Below are 16,266 nucleotides of genomic sequence, written 5' to 3'. Positions count from 1 at the left end.
AATGAATAGTTACGCGTAAATCACTCGCGAAAGAAATAAAGAGAGAGAACCGTTGCGGGTTGAAGAAAGAAGCTCGATAAGAAGTAAACTCGGAGCTTCCAAACCAAACTTCGGAGTTCTGAATCTCCCCTTTCTTTGAAGGACAGAGCAGAGAATGTTCACCAACGGTCTACTATAAATTTCAGAAAGCCGAGTAGTAGACATCTGTTTACGTTGTGTTTTTGTTCAAACTGAATGCACACTACAATCTTTTTTGTTTACTTTTCGGTGTGCTTGAACGAGATGAACTGTTTCACATAATAGTCAAAACGTGTTTCTGGTTTTGTTTAATGGTTATTTTTATATAGTTGAGGATTTTTAAACCATGTTTTCATAAAACATAAATCTTCACGTCTGAATTACTTGGACTTATACAAGGCTTGTAATCCTTGGTAATCAATTAAAATTTGCGACTCCAATATTCAGAAACTTTATTATTAAACCCTTCGTTACAGAATCTCCTGGGTAGGGAATCCGAGTTAAAATTAAATAGAAAAATTATACAATCATTTAAAAGCTTTAAACTCTGTCTACTCTGTCTTATTGTTCGAAAGAACTGTTTAGCTTTTGGCATTTTTATTTTTATCCCCATGGTGTAATATTTTTTTTTAAATAAAAATGCTCCATGGGCATTTTTATTTTTATCCCCATGGTGTAATATGAAATACGCGCCTTAGAAAGGTGTAATATGAAATACGCGCCTTTTCCTTAGAAAGGCCTGCACGAAAGTAGTTCTCTCCTCATGTAGATAGTTTTAGAATGTTTTGCTATACTCCCCATGGTGTAATATGAAATACGTGCCTTAGAAAGGTGTAATATGAAATACGCGCCTTTTCCTTAGAAAGGCCTGCACGAAAGCAGTTCTCTCCTCATGTAGATAGTTTTAGAATGTTTTGCTATACTCCAAAATTAAAATTTTAGATCTTTTAATTTAGTTTCGTAATTTTTGCCTCATTTAAAAAGTTGACTCAATAACAAACGTTTTAGAGAAATAGGAGCTTTACGTAATATTGTATGGACTGTGAAGGAAAAGAGCGTCAAAAGTGGCAATTCGGCTAAATTCGCAAAATATTAATCATTGCTTACTAGCTCGATTCAGAAATGTACTGTATTTTCAGAATGCGTCGTTTCCTATAATGGAACGGTTCTCTCTTTATCTCTTTTTAAGAAATCATACTGAGTCGTGAGAGAATTTATTTTAAAAACTCATCTATGAAAATTTCCTATTAAGAATATACTAATTAGCTATTCTTCGGCTATAAATCTCAAACTTTCATTCATTCCCGCTTTAATACTTAAAGTTTCTTGTAACGGTTGTTTATTATTAAATAGCTAACGCTTCCACAATTTTTAAAAAATTTTTTCCTCTTTCTTTTCCAGATCAGCTGCAGGAAATTAGGAAGGTACGGCTGGCGCGAATCCTTTGCGATAACGCGGACGAAATGCTTACCGTCCAATACAGTGCCATGGCGATGGCCGACCCTCACACGTAAGTATTACCCTCGAATCAAATAAATATAAATGTTTCTTAACGCTAGCTGATAATTTTTTCAGCCCCCAAAGTTTGTATGAAATGGTTCACTCAGTCTGCAAAATATATATGACAAAAAGTAAATAAAATGTTTTATTTGTGAAGAAATAAGAAATATATCGGATACAATTTATAAATTTAAGAAGTCAGACTGCATTTATGAAGTAAGTTTGAGTTCCCCTTTTAAAAACTGCTTTCCCAAGGACATATCTGTTCAAATAATGTTCACAAAATGGGTTGCAAAAAACCGGTGTTGATAGACAAAGAGGACATGAAGCAGTTTCGCCTTCAGATTCGATTGCCAGAAGCTCTAATCTAAAGACTCAAAAGCCTCAGTTTAAATACACGCAAAACTATTTTGCGTTCTGATGAGGAATACGTAGAGGAGAATTATATTAAAGACTTAAATCACAATAATGGTTAATTAACATAAAATGTCGTACAAAATGATATGTGAAAGAACATCAAGAGAAAGTATTCAGCTAATCAGTAGCTATTCTTGAAAATAGAACTAAAAATGATACGTAATTCAAAATCTACTGAGCTCATCAATGATCAGCACTAGAGTCTCAAGAAGAAATTAGAAGTTCAGACGCTTAGATGAAGAAACTCTAGCTCTCACTGAATAGCTACAGTTGATAAAATCAATATATTTAGAGCTCAGATTCTTGTAAATAGTTTTAAGCCCTTTCGATAGTAATTAATCTTTTATTCTACTTTGCTGTAAGTCAAACTGAATGCACACTACAATCTTTTTTGTTTACTTTTCGGTGTGCTTGAACGAGATGAACTGTTTCACATAATAGTCAAAACGTGTTTCTGGCTTTGTTTAATGGTTATTTTTATATAGTTGAGGATTTTTAAACCATGTTTTCATAAAACATAAATTTTCATCTTTGAATTACTTGGACTTATACAAGGCTTGTAATCCTTGGTAATCAATTAAAATTTGCGACTCCAATATTCAGAAATTTTATTATTAAACCCTTCGTTACAGAATCTCCTGGGTAGGGAATCAGAGTTAAAAATAAATGGAAAAATTATACAATCATTTAAAAGCTTTAAACTCTGTCTCTAGTGACAGCTAGTGACTCTAGTGCTGTCTTATTGTTCGAAAGAACTATTTAGCTTTTCTCTTGTTTATTTTAAAAATTTGGCAATTATTCTAAAGATTTATTCACGAAAAATATTCATCTCCCAAATTTCAAGAACTGCTAGTCATGTCACAATTTATAGACTAAGTCCATTTCTACTTTTGAAGATGTCCGAATGCAGCATAAAACAAAGCAGTAAAATTGTGTTAAGATTTCATTGATGATTCTCTTTGTATTTTTTATGACAACCTTTATATCTTTTTCCAGGAATCCAAGGCTAGACTGTGGCACAGATGACATCCCTCGATTGGACTTGAGTAAATGGCGGGACACGAATTACAAAAAGTAAATGACCCGAAAAGAGTGCCTGTTGTACATTTGCACATATTTAAGCCTTCCGAGCGTCGAGATTCGTATTAAGCAGAGCTCGTGAAAGTCACATCAGCAGTGGTTTTAGTTTAGGAAGCAATTTCGTGTTAAATTTGTGTTTTCCGAATTAAAAGAAACTTTACTTATCAAAATTTACAATACATATAAATTCCAACAAAAGGTACACGCAGATGAAACTGTTAGGAAAAACGTAACTGTAAAATTTTCTACGATTCAACTACTTCGGAATTATGATATTCAATCTAAATCTCACATTATTTATATTCAGGATCCTTCGAATTAATAAGACTTAGCACGCTTTTATTCTCACTTAGATACTTTTTGGTACTTATATTACTTTCTTTTGATGCAATCTCCACATAGACTTAATCCTCTTCTTCCTAGCAAAGAATTATTTTTTAAAAAAATTTTAATTGGATAAAAAAAAAGACTGTTCGAGTTTTTAGCCATCATTTTTTTGCACTACGCTACTTTTAAATTCATTTATGTGCTGAATAAAGTGATGTTAGTCCAGATCTTAAGGAAAACAGGAAATATTTAATCTGATAACATAGCAAAGTAAATAAGTATTTTTCAATAAGATTTACAAAAATTAATGATTTGCAACAATTAGTTCTCAATGCTTTGAAAAGCAGCAACATTGAGTAAAATGTTTATAATTTAGATAATTAAGTTTACGCTTGGACTGTCTTAATTTTTGCACTAAATTCTTCATCAAAAATGCTATGAAAAATTACAAAATATTTTGCAATCGGGATATCTCTGTGTTCCATAATGTTAATAAATAAAGATATATGTGTGCTATACGATCAAGTTTGCAATATGGTCAAACGACTAGTATGCAATCAAAAGTTTTTTAATGTTTCCTTCTTTTTTAACTTGGCTAAAGATGCATATTATTGATGTTCGTTTTATCAAAATCTACAGACAAATAAAAATGATTTTATAATTTAATTTATTGCTACTTTTTGGCATATATGTGGTTAACAAATCTTAAAAGACAGTTAGACATACAATTCGCAAACAGAATTGCATCTGTGTGAAAGAAATAATGACATATGTTTACGAGCCTTTGAAGCAGCTATCTTGGAGAAAAACCACTGCTGTTGGCAAGTAACCAGCTTAAGCACAGCTTAATACAATCGGCGCTCCCGTGTGTTTGTACTCAAATGTTTGTAAATAGAAATGTGTTTTAGCTATTTATAAGAATTAAAAATAGTCGCTTGCCCTTTGAGCGTCAGTTAGAAAATATGCCTTTAAAGAACTGATTTCTGCAGATCCTGCAATTGCCATAATTATAGAACTGCAATCTGCAGCTGTTCGTAAATCGGTGTTAAACTCGAAGCAGATTGTGTCATGGCTGCCTGCTTCTGGTTTTGGAAGTGTTCAACGCTAAGGGCATTTCAGAAATTTTGATAGCAGAAATTTCTCGTGTTTCTGACATCAAAATATTCTTCAGCGAGAACGCTATTCAGAAAGGATAAGATCATCCCATGAAGATTGAAATTCACTCGTTGCTACATTCTTCTCTGAGTGGAGCTGTTTCAGGTGTAAAATGAAATTATATTTTTACGAAGCTTAATTAAAGAGCAAGCTAGTCTGTATTTAAGCTACTAGCGTAACCTGGAGCACTTCTGGTGTTTCGGCAAGGTATTAAAATTACACAAATTAAGTTTTTTTGTAATGTGTCTTTAAGTTATTCTTTATTTTAACTGAATCTGTATATAGGCAATCAGTTTCTTTTTCTTCTACAGGGGATAGCCTAATTCATATATGAGAGAAAATTTTCTCGTTAAAGAACACGTACATTTTTCCAGCATTGTTTAAAACAGTTTTAAGACATTCAGCAGGCAAACGTTTTTCCATTTCAAGTGTATTTGTCTTTCATAAATATATTTGTCACATTATGCCCGAAATTTTTCTCGAAGAGTAGCTCTGCAAACTTACCAATTCTTTAAGTATTACTTAAAAGATAAAGTGTGTGAATACGCGCAGGTAAAATATTTTCCTGTTTTGAAGTTGACGTCGTGATAATGTCTTCGTTATGCAAGGGAAAATGTAACTTTACTTAAATGAATCAACTTCATAACGGTTGTATTGATATTGGGGTTACTTGTGATACTCGGTTTCTTCTACATACAAAAATTAAAATACATACAAATTTTTTAACACTTGCAATGGTACTTTTGCAATGGTACTTTACACTAAAATATTTTATAACTACTACTTTAATTTAAAATTGTCCATTCAGCACTTTTACTTCATATCTGAGAGACTTAGAAGGCTACAAACAGACGGAGAAGTGAATTTCAAAATTACATGGGATGTGTATAAAGAAAACTGTAAAAGAGATTTAATTTTTTATTATTGGAAGAAAAGTTATTTATTTTTGAGTTTCGCCTCTTGTTATAATGAAAGTTGTACATTTGAAATGAGATATTATAAAAGGTGGACTGTATAAGGGATGATGAGAAAAGCTATGTGTATGTGTTTCAATAAAGTTTTGTTATTTCTCTGTTTTTTTTTTTTTTTTTTTTTTTTTTTTTTTGTCTTTCTTTAAACCAAATGGACAGCAAGAGAAATAAACAAAACATAAAAACTTAAGACCTTCTTCAAAAGAAAGCAGATCTAATGCATGTTAAGGAAATATGTTCTCCAGAAGCAAGAATTACACTAACTACACAGTTTACTTTTAATTAAACGAATGCCATAATTACGTAAAATTGTATCTTTATCAAAGTTAGTGGGCAACTTTTTTCGCGGATTGCAAATGAAGTAGGAAGTGTGTTTTAAAAACATTAATCGTGGTTTTATAATTTAAACTATTTGAGTTGTACTTATACTGTGAACAGAAAAGTACTGAATGCAAACACGAGTAAAGGGAAAAGTTTCATGAATCACAAATAAAAGAGAAAATATAATGAGCTTGAATTTAGGATTGGAATATTTTTTAATTCTTTTTCCGTTTTACTACGCATTGTTTTGCAACTGATTATTGTAAAAGTTTTTGGTTCCCATACTTCTTTTCTTAAAAGTTTGCGTCCCATCTTCTGACTTTGGCATTAGAAACGTCTACAGTAGGGTACTGCTGATTTAGGGGCCATTATCTTGAGCAGATTATCAAAAGATTTATCAAAAAACGTGGCTTATTAAGTGTTTCTCCATATAATTCATTTAATGCTTCTATTTCAAAAGTTAAAAGAACATTTCAAGAGCAACATATTTCCATATGGTTTAGAAAACAGTCATTTCTTAGAGCATTGCCATTCTACATATGGTAAGGTTTTTAATTTATCTATCAACATGAAATTGTAATTTTTTAACAATTTGGGCGATTTAAAAGCAAAAACGTCCTTGCTTTGTAATTTATATCTAAAGCCATGTATCATGTACAACGGTAAAGAATAACCATTTGGATTAACTCTTTTGTGCATAATCCTTTTGCATTTGAGGGGCTGCGTACTGTATTGTACTGGCATCCTGCATATAATTACTTGTATATAATTCCTAAATGTTACAGTATTTTTTGCTCTCTTTCATTTTTATTCTGATTAACACTGGTTCTAACTCTCTGCCATGCCTTCTCTAGGGCGCAGTTATAAAATTAGAATTGTACAAGAATGCTAAAAATACATTCTGTTGCATACATTTGCATTAAAAATACATTCTTTTCTAACCACCCTCAACTGTAAATATTATTTGCTTGGAAAAGCGCATTAAGTATTTAGAAACATTAAATTAAGAGACTATTCAGTTCCGATTAGTTATAACAAATTATCTCTTTAAATAAACAGTTTAACAAATTTTAATTACTTCTAACGTATTACCGGCTACAGAAGAACTACCTAGAGGCTGTTACTATGCACAATAATTTCTTCCATTTTCAAGTTCATTTCCAATTCTTAGATTACATATCTTCTCCAGAAATCTTTTATATTACAATACTGAAGAAAACTTTCTCACCACAAACTTTTAATTGAAATCCAGAACTAGACATTTTAACAGTTTAGTTAAATATTACTAAGTGCTTTGCAATGAATCTGATGATTAATTCGTGTAGTTATTATCAAATATTTTCTGATCAAATTCTCAGACATTTTATAGACTATTATTCCTAGAATATAGATAAAATTTTACTTTGAACTAATAATAATATCTTATCTTATTAATTTTTGGGTTCAAAAATATAAGCCAATAAAAGAGATTAAATTAAAAAAATAGTTTATAATATCATCATTTAAGAAAGAATATTTTGAAATATATACAGCAGTCTCCATTTGATTGCAGTTATTGTGTAGACAAAAGATCGCGATGTATATCTAAATTTACTTTTCCAAAAATATTAAAGTTATAAAGTTAGGTCCACAAACTAAACTTTTTTATGATAAAGCGTACTATTTATATGATGTGTATCTTAAAGCAAAAAGGTATTAATTCCATGAACAACATTTAAAAAAGGTAAAGTTTATTTACAAATAAAAAAATTACATATATGTACAATTTCTTACATTTGCTTCTTTCGGATCCATTCATTAAATCAAGTTCTAAGGCTCAAACAACATTTCAAATCAACTCTAATGAAATTTCTTAGCTCAATATTCAGAATCAGGATTTTTTAACTAATTCGTTTACAATACCGCTCACCTACCAACATCTTGCTAACTATGGCATCAACTACAATGTTTTATAAAGCGGAGCACAGGAAAGGAAGTCTTCATATTTAAATTCAAGTTTCAACTTATGCACTAAATATTATATTTTTAATAAATCGTTTATCTCATTCTTTTTACTTTTCTAATCATAAATTAATTTTTTTCCATAACATTAAAACCATTCTTTTAGAAACTTCAAAAACATTTGAACATTTCACATACCGTAGTTTCGAAAGCTCTGTTCCAAAATATTTTTATTTCTCAAAGAAGGCAGTTAACGAGATTATCAACCAAATCACATACATGAAATAGTAGTTTAAAAACTTTAAGAGAAAACAAATTACGATCTAAACTAATGCTAATGTTTAAATTAATTAAACTAATGCTAAAATTTAGTCAAAGCTAATGAACATGCTAAAGTTAATGAGCTTAAAACAATGAATAATGAAGTAAATTGCATTTGAATTTTCCTTTAAATTTACATATTTCCTGTATATAGTAAATAACAAATTATTAAATTTTGTTAATATAAAAATATTTAATTATTACTAAATGTTATTAAATGGAAGAAAGCTCGCAAATCTATGAATTCTTTCTCGTGGTAGTTTCATATATTATCGTTTCATAAATTGCTTTAAACAACCATTATTAATAATATAAATAATTTTTAAAACAATTATTACTAATTATGCCATGATATACACAATTTTTTTAAATAGTAAATTAATTGAATCAGACTTTCCAGCAAAGCACAGATTTTTCAGCAGTACTAAAGATATTTTTTAATAATACGGTTGCATAAAATGTTGTAAAAATAAGCAAAAGATAAATGTAAGCATTTTATAGAGTCCATGGTTATCCCAGATGTCAATGTTTCTTCCAGATGTGTCCGTAGAAGTAATTCTGAACTTTTAACTACTATACCCTCTTTAAAAATTTCTTGATTTAAATCCTCCTTCAATAAAAATAGACCAAAGCTGGACAAAAGTTATTATTAAAGTTTTAATAATTTTTATTTATCGAAATTTATTCATAAAATTATTATAGATGAAAATATATAAACTAGACAAAAGTTATGAATTATTAAAGAACGGCCATGTAAGAAAAAAAAAACTCTTATTTTTCGGTTTGCGAAAAATATTTAAAAACATATTTTATCCTCTTTCTGCGTACTTTAAAACAGAATTTTCCACAAAAATCGCTTTTCAAAATCTTGGCCACCTCTTATTAAAATTAAAGCCATGAACTGAAATTCAAGCCTTATTTAGCTAAATACTTATTCATTGAAAAATAGAGAGTCGGTCAAAATTAAAGGCTTGGAATTAATTATTTATCTCGCTGATTTCAGCTTTTGTTATCTTTTTTACACTTTATGAGTTTTGCTACGAGCATAGAATTAATGAATAAATATAGTATCTCAGAAAATGAGATATATCACCATTTTGCCAAGACAGATTCGATTCTATGTTAAAGTTATGTTAAAATTCATTCTATGTTAAATTTATGTTAAAATTCCTTCTATGTTAAAGTTTAGACCGTTTTACATATTTTTAAATAAAAAATATAAACGGAAAGAATACTCTGAAACATTTCCTATAAGCAGGGAGTTGGCGACGACTTGTGGAATACGCTATGAGTGACCGTTCTGTCGATTAAGCCACCATTTTGTTCAAGTACTTCGATAGTGTTGTCAGACGTAGGGCTGATACAATATTTCTTACAACTGTTTCAAAGACATTCACAGATTCCAATCAACTGAATGGTGACACTTGTAGGTGAAAACCGGGCGCTTTAGTCGAAAAGTTGGAACTTGGTTTCATAAGAATTGATCTTTGGTGTTTCTTAACTTTTGACTATTTTCTTTGGAATAATAAATTAAAGACAACACGTTTGAGGACTTATTTCTTGAAACGAAATTCCCCGTAGAGTGGTTCTTCTTCCCAGTACCGTAGATCAATGGAAGGCAAATCTTCACATGCTACTCTGGGGTTGCTGAAATAAATAAATGAGTAAACTATTTTAAATTGCAAGTCATTAAAAAGACAGCATGTTTTATATTTCTGTCCCAGATACTAAAAAAAGCTTTTTTACCGCATTTTTTAGATTATTTAAACACGTAAACAAGATTTAAAAATTTCTGGAAAGTGTCAGGATAGGGTTTTTATGGCTCTAGTGTGCAGGGAAAAAATTTTCTTTTTTTAAAATAACAATTTCCCGATATTACTCTTAATTTTTGATAACTATTTCCTATTTTCAGGAATAGAATGTTAAATAACAAACGCATTTCCATAGCTTAAAGCCATAGCTTAAAGATGCTTTAACTTCATTTGCACTGCTAAATGCAATTTGTAATTGTGGACGATGTAGCTGCACATATTGCTTTGGTCTCCATAAGCTAATGCCGTCGGATAGCCAAATTTAAATATTACAAGAGTCTTGTGTTTGACATAACCTTTAAGCAAACATTTTAAACAGAGGAATATATAAAAGCTCTAAGTACAAATAATTACAGTACAGATGATATGTAAAGAACTTTAACAATACGTCATCGCTATTTACACATCTGTAACATCTTCAGCACACTGAATATTTATTAAAAATCTCCAATTACACTATTAATATACTTGGTTACTCAAGTTCAGGAATCGAGTTGCTACGATCTATCTTTCAATCTCTGTTATCTGACTAAAACTTAGAGATTAGAATGTTTATTATATATATATTATTATGTATATTTTAATTTGATGAAGCACATATAGTGACAACTTATAATATTCTTGCCCGTTCCCAGAGTTTCTTTCCTCCTTTTCTTCTAAGCTCGTTTCTGCTATTAAATTCCTTGTAGCGCCCCCAACCCCAAGCCATCACGAAATGTCAATACTGTATAATCCCTAACAGTTGTCTTCACCTGCTTAGAACATTATGCTTTCGATGTATCTTAGCCTAAATGCAATGTTACTTACTGTTCAGGGTGTGGCATCATCATTGGCCACATCTGGATAGTGGGAATATCATCTGCGTTCTCACAGATAATTTTCGATTGCATTGCTTTTCGGATCTCTCTAAGTTGTGCTGCAAGAAAAAAAAAATATTTAACAAATACAATTTTATTTCGTTTGGAACTCAAATATAATTATGCTACTAAAATGTTGTCAAAATACGCAATCTGTGAATGTGCTACTCGAATTTTTACATACAACATACAAATCTACAGATTTATTACATACAGATTTACATACAAATCTACACATTTATTCTGATCCTGATGAAACCTGGCACATTTGACCTTCAAAACAAGAAAAAAACATCCCACGGGATCAGCACTATTTATATACAGATATTTTACGTTATTTCAATGAATTTTTTATTAAAAATTTAGCCATTTAATAGATTTGTTATGCCACTCTGCAAAGCGGAAGATATTTACGTTTCAAATTCAATCAGAAAATTCGGAAATATAAAAGAAATGTGTTTCCCTAGGGAAAAGACAGTATATTTATCTGTCTTTAGAATTTATAAGGTATTTCTCCCATTTCCCTAGCGTGCCTCCGTGGTGTAACGGTAGCACGCTGGGCCGGTATTCCAAAGGTCCGCGGTTCGATTCCCGGCGAAGGCAGTTGCATGTTTATCATCTTTTCTGCTTCCAATTAACCTAATGACTCTACAAATTTAATAAACAAACTCAAGAATTTTTTAAAAAAATTCTTCCATTGCCCAAAGTTAAAATATTTTTAAGTTTGTCATTGTTCAGCAAATATGAACGATGACATACTTTCAAATATATTCATTCTGTAATAAATTAACAAACTAAGCTATTTAAAATCAATAAATACAGATTCATATCAATTATTATTAATTTATTAATTACTGGCTGGTGAACCGTGAGATAACACTTGTTAGATTCATTAAAATCATATGTTTATATATATATATATATATATAATATATAAAGGAAGACTGCCAGTTTTTTATTCGTATGTGTGTAATGAATTACACACATGTATAAATCTGCAGTTTTGATACCGATATTGATGAAATTCTGCACATTTGATCTTTAAAACAAGAAGGTCACTGTCTACATAATATTTCGAAATCCACTTCTCGGAGTCCACACTCAGGGTGCTTAGATTAGAACTATGCATTTGCGACACCCATCTTGCGTATGCATCACAACTCTTAGATTCACGTCCCCGCTGTTGCGTTCCTGCTTTCAGTCTTACGAAAATCGCTAAATGGCTTTGTATTCATTTGTACTTTAGAACAGCTTTAAAAAGCAAAATTTAAGAGCACGTTGTGTAAGTTACAACTGTTTTAACAAGCACATATTCACTTAAAATAAATTATGGACTCCAAAAGTAAGTGTGAAAGGAATTTTTCTTTTTTATATAAAACATGAAATTCATTAAGGTGCGAAGAATAATTACGTATATGCATATATATCGTTTTAATTAATACACGTTTTTATATTAGTTTATAATAAAGAATGGACATAAAAATGTATTTTTTTACGTTTCTAAACAGCATGAAAGCTCCTGAAGTGTAATAGAGTCTTAAAATAGATACTAATGAATTCTAATTCTCTATGTAACTAATACTGATTTAATAAATACATAATATCCAATCAAAGAAATGCACAAAAATAAAAGTAAATAGAAGATATTCTTCTAAGCAACATGAAATATCGCACGAAATGAGGAGAGACTTAAACCGACACCACATCCTATAAATTCCTATTACAAATAATAATCCAATACTCTGTCAACAAATACACATCAAAAGTACGATTAAATCGTATTATCGTATTATCTTACAAGTACAATAAATGATGGGTCAAAAAACTAGGTGAAACTGGGTATTCTTCTTTGTTTCTAAACAGTAGTGAAAACACAAGATTCGAAAATAGTCTCACAATTGATCCCGTAAACCCTATTAACACTTTTCACATCTATGACTCTTTACGTATAAATCACTTGCAATTCATGACACTATGTCCTTTTTACACCCGTGATTTAAAATTCAAACTGTGTAATATCTTCTTTTTTGCCAAAATTTCAGTTTCCTTGTTAGTTTGTTTCCAGTTATCCGATACAGCATCGATTCTCATTATTTCAGCTTTGATTTATTATTTTCTTTCCAACTGTTTAGTCTTTTATTCGAAATTTCCTAGTTTATAAATGTTAAACCTTGAGGCAAAAGATTTTTGATTAATTATGGCAAAAGAATCTTCCCGTACAAGTATTCTCTCATATGATAAATATTTAGAAAGAGCTCGCTGGAAACCTTTTAGTGGAATTTGAATATTTTTTCCCCACCTCATTCTAGCATAATGTGGATTAGACCATGTCTTATTTTAGTTAACGGAGCATGGAGAAAATTGAGAGATATTATCATGCAGAGCATTGAAGGAATGATTGGGTTGTGCTTGACCGAGCTTTAAACTGCATAAAATACATTTTCGCTGAACTTTAAAAAGGAAAAAGGCTTACATTCATAAAAGTTTTAGTATATTAAGAAAATATTAAAGATCTTTCTGCAAATATATTCCTATTAATTAAGTATACTAGGTTTGTCATTAAATCCGAAGCATAAAAATTCGTTTGACTGTGTCACTGCATCATATAGAATATTATCGCCATGCCACTAATACTACGTAAATTGGTATTTTAAATGAAGGAAAAAATGCTATATTTATTTCAATATAGTTACAATCTCTGATGGTGATCACCTCTCATGGTGGCTACATCTGAAAATGAACAATATTCTGATAATCTAAATAAATATTAATGGTGATGTGTATAATATTATTTTCTAAGATTACCGTTTTCTAACTCAACTGAGACAATCGGATATGTATTTAAATGTTTCCAAAATGTCTAATTTCTGTACAAAATTAAAATATTTTTCAAATGAGTAAACCTAGAAAGGTTTAAATTTGCAATTCTTATTATATCTGCAAAAAAATATTTTACGGAAAATAGTTGTTAAGTCATTTCCGAATTATAAATTGTATTCCTAGGACGAGGCATTATCTGCCAGGAACACAGCTGTCTTTAAACTTTTGGTAACATTCTTATACTATATTATAGCTCTTACTATTTTTTTCATTGCCTGGCAACGTACACTAAATCAATATTCAAGTAGAAAAGTAACTTTAGCTATCATTAATGCTGTTAAAATAATCATTAATTATAATTAATAAAAGTGTCGCTTTTTTATCTCGAAACTATCAAATCAGTTAAACTTTGATATCAACCTTTTGCAATAATTATTGTGGAAACACTTCTAGATAGAATATGTAAAGAAATTAAGAAAATTTGCTATACAGTTATGTTTTAAAAAACAGAGTATTAATAGCAATTTGCATGAATTTTCAAACAATAAATTAAAGTTTTAATCGATAATGAGGTCGTTGAATTAGTTCGACAGATTTAGAGACTGACACAAACGTGAAACAGTGAAAGAGAGCTTTACGTTTACCAGTATATACGAAATGTTACTGCCTTTGCTTTTAAAGAAGCAGCAGAAGCTCTTGTGGAGAAAACAGATGAAGAAATTTAAGTAGCTCCCTTAGGTGAAGCTTTAAATTATGTACCCAAGTTTAAATAAAATTAAGTAATAATCTTTCTGACAATGCAATGGCTGATTTATTTTATGAAATACAAACTTATTGAAAACGGAAGTTATTGACAAAAGGCAAAATCAAACAAGTAGACGTCAATGAATGAATGTAACAGCTAAGTGTTTTTGCAGTTGCTAAATAAAATTATGATATAAAGGTTACTCACAGTTGTATAAAATATTGAAACATTTTCAACAAATAAACTATGCAAACGTAACCAAATGTTAATACACTGAAAAGCCACTGAATTACGGATAGACATGGCTATGCAAATTTCATATCGCTGCGCGGCATCTGTGTTCACGTGAGGAAGCTGTGGTAAATGCAAATACAGCTAGTACTGTGGTTTTTGTTAATCAGTCGTTTCAATTGCCAGTATGGGTAAAACTTCTAATTTAGACAGCTTCAATCTCGGACAGATAGTAGACACTCCATGCATGGGCCATTCAAATTCCAAAATCCTCAGCGGGCTAGGATGTTCAAGGTCAATAGTGTAAAGAGTATACCGAGAATACACAAAAGAATTAGCCATCGGGCAAACTGTAAAGGACAATTAACCTAGAACAAGCGTGGTGTGAGACGGCTCAGCCGTATTGTACATAATCAACGAAGCCAAACATTAGCTGAAATTACCACCCAGCTGAATCAGGGCGACAGTCGTATGGTCAACAAAAGGATCGTGCAACACTCGCTTCCCCATATAGGCTCGGAAACCGCAGACTCACGAGAGTACCTTTGCTGAACGCATGCCATCGAGCTGCCCTTCTTGTCTGAGCAAGAGAATACAGAGAATAGACTCTAGTGGACTTGAAATGAGTAGCAAGGAGTGATGCGTCTCGATTCCGATTAATTTCTATGGGAGGCTGAGAATATGGCGTCAGACTCCTGAAGCCATGAACCTTGTAGGGCAGATTGGAACTGTACAATGCTATGGTGGCGTAATTATGGTTTGGGATGTTTTCTCTTGGCATTGTTTGGGATCTTTGGTACTTGTGCCAACCTCCTTCAATGTGAATCGGTACGTAGAGTTGCTGGGCGATCATCTTCATCCATTTATGTTGGTCCCGACATTCAGACGGAAATGGAATATCCCAGCAAGATAACTGCATTTCTCACAGGACCCGGTTGGCTTCTGCCCGGTTGTATGAGCGTTCTTCTAACTTCTTTGTCATAAATTGGCTACTTAAAAGCCCTGACTTAAATTCTACTGAGCATCTTTCAGACGTTTTGAAGAAAGGTTTGAAACCTCATCACATAACACTAGCGAATCTTCCTAAATTATAGACAGCTCTATCCGATGTTTTTTATTTTATTTTATTTTATTGAAAAGTTTAAAATCCTTGTGCACCCCATAGTATTACACAAGGCTTACAGATATAAGTAAAAAAAAAAAACAAATACAACAACACAACACAAAATAAAATAAACTTACAAATTCGCAGACGACACGTAAGAGATAAATTTACAGAAGAAAGAGAAAGCCATTTTATGTTGGACAAATTCTACTGAGCATCTTTCAGACGTTTTGAAGAAAGGTTTGAAACCTCATCACACAACACTAGCGAATCTTACTAAATTATAGACAGCTCTATCCGATGTTTTTTATTATATTTTATTTTATTTTATTGAAAAGTTTCAAATCCTTGTGCACCCCATAGTATTACACAAGGCTTACAGAGGTAAGTAAAAAAAACAAACAAATACAACACAACACAAAATAAAATAAACTTACAAATTTGTAGACGACACGTAAGAGATAAATTTACAGAAGAAAGAGAAAGCCATTTTATGTTGAACAAATACGTGAAGAAGGGGAGGAAATGTTATATTCACTGAGTTTAACCTAGAAATGAGTTCCTTTCGTCCTTCCTTGAGCTTTGAACAATAAACAACAAATGTTCGACATTTTGCACTCCTCCGAAACTGCATGAACACAAGTCT

The 16,266-nt window shown here is 31.1% G+C and overlaps 2 protein-coding genes across 2 annotated transcripts in view; one reads left to right on the top strand and one right to left on the bottom strand.

The window, feature by feature from the left end:
- Nucleotides 1-5,573, top strand: part of LOC118181632 (peroxidase-like) — a 156,910-nt gene extending 151,337 nt beyond the window's left edge. The window contains exons 15-16 of the mRNA XM_085820535.1: nucleotides 1,420-1,528; nucleotides 2,932-5,573. Coding sequence (XP_085676661.1) covers nucleotides 1,420-1,528; nucleotides 2,932-3,013 — 191 coding nt within the window. The 3' untranslated portion in view covers nucleotides 3,014-5,573. The remainder of the gene's footprint in view (nucleotides 1-1,419; nucleotides 1,529-2,931) is intronic.
- Nucleotides 5,574-7,498: 1,925 nt separating this feature from the next.
- Nucleotides 7,499-16,266, bottom strand: part of LOC118181625 (chorion peroxidase-like) — an 85,467-nt gene continuing 76,699 nt past the window's right edge. Inside the window, exons 15-16 of the mRNA XM_035350791.2 lie at nucleotides 10,670-10,778; nucleotides 7,499-9,698 (exon numbers count right to left, since the gene is read on the bottom strand). Of these exons, the coding sequence (XP_035206682.1) occupies nucleotides 9,605-9,698; nucleotides 10,670-10,778 (203 nt within the window). The 3' untranslated portion in view covers nucleotides 7,499-9,604. The remainder of the gene's footprint in view (nucleotides 9,699-10,669; nucleotides 10,779-16,266) is intronic.

The sequence above is a fragment of the Stegodyphus dumicola genome, chromosome 7 (genome assembly GCF_044657685.1).
Source record: "Stegodyphus dumicola isolate Sdum_Otavi_A_Nest chromosome 7, ASM4465768v1".
Classification (NCBI taxonomy): Eukaryota; Metazoa; Arthropoda; class Arachnida; order Araneae; family Eresidae; genus Stegodyphus; species Stegodyphus dumicola.
The sequence above is the reverse complement of the archived record's forward strand: the minus strand, read 5'-3'. Positions and strand labels throughout refer to the sequence as shown.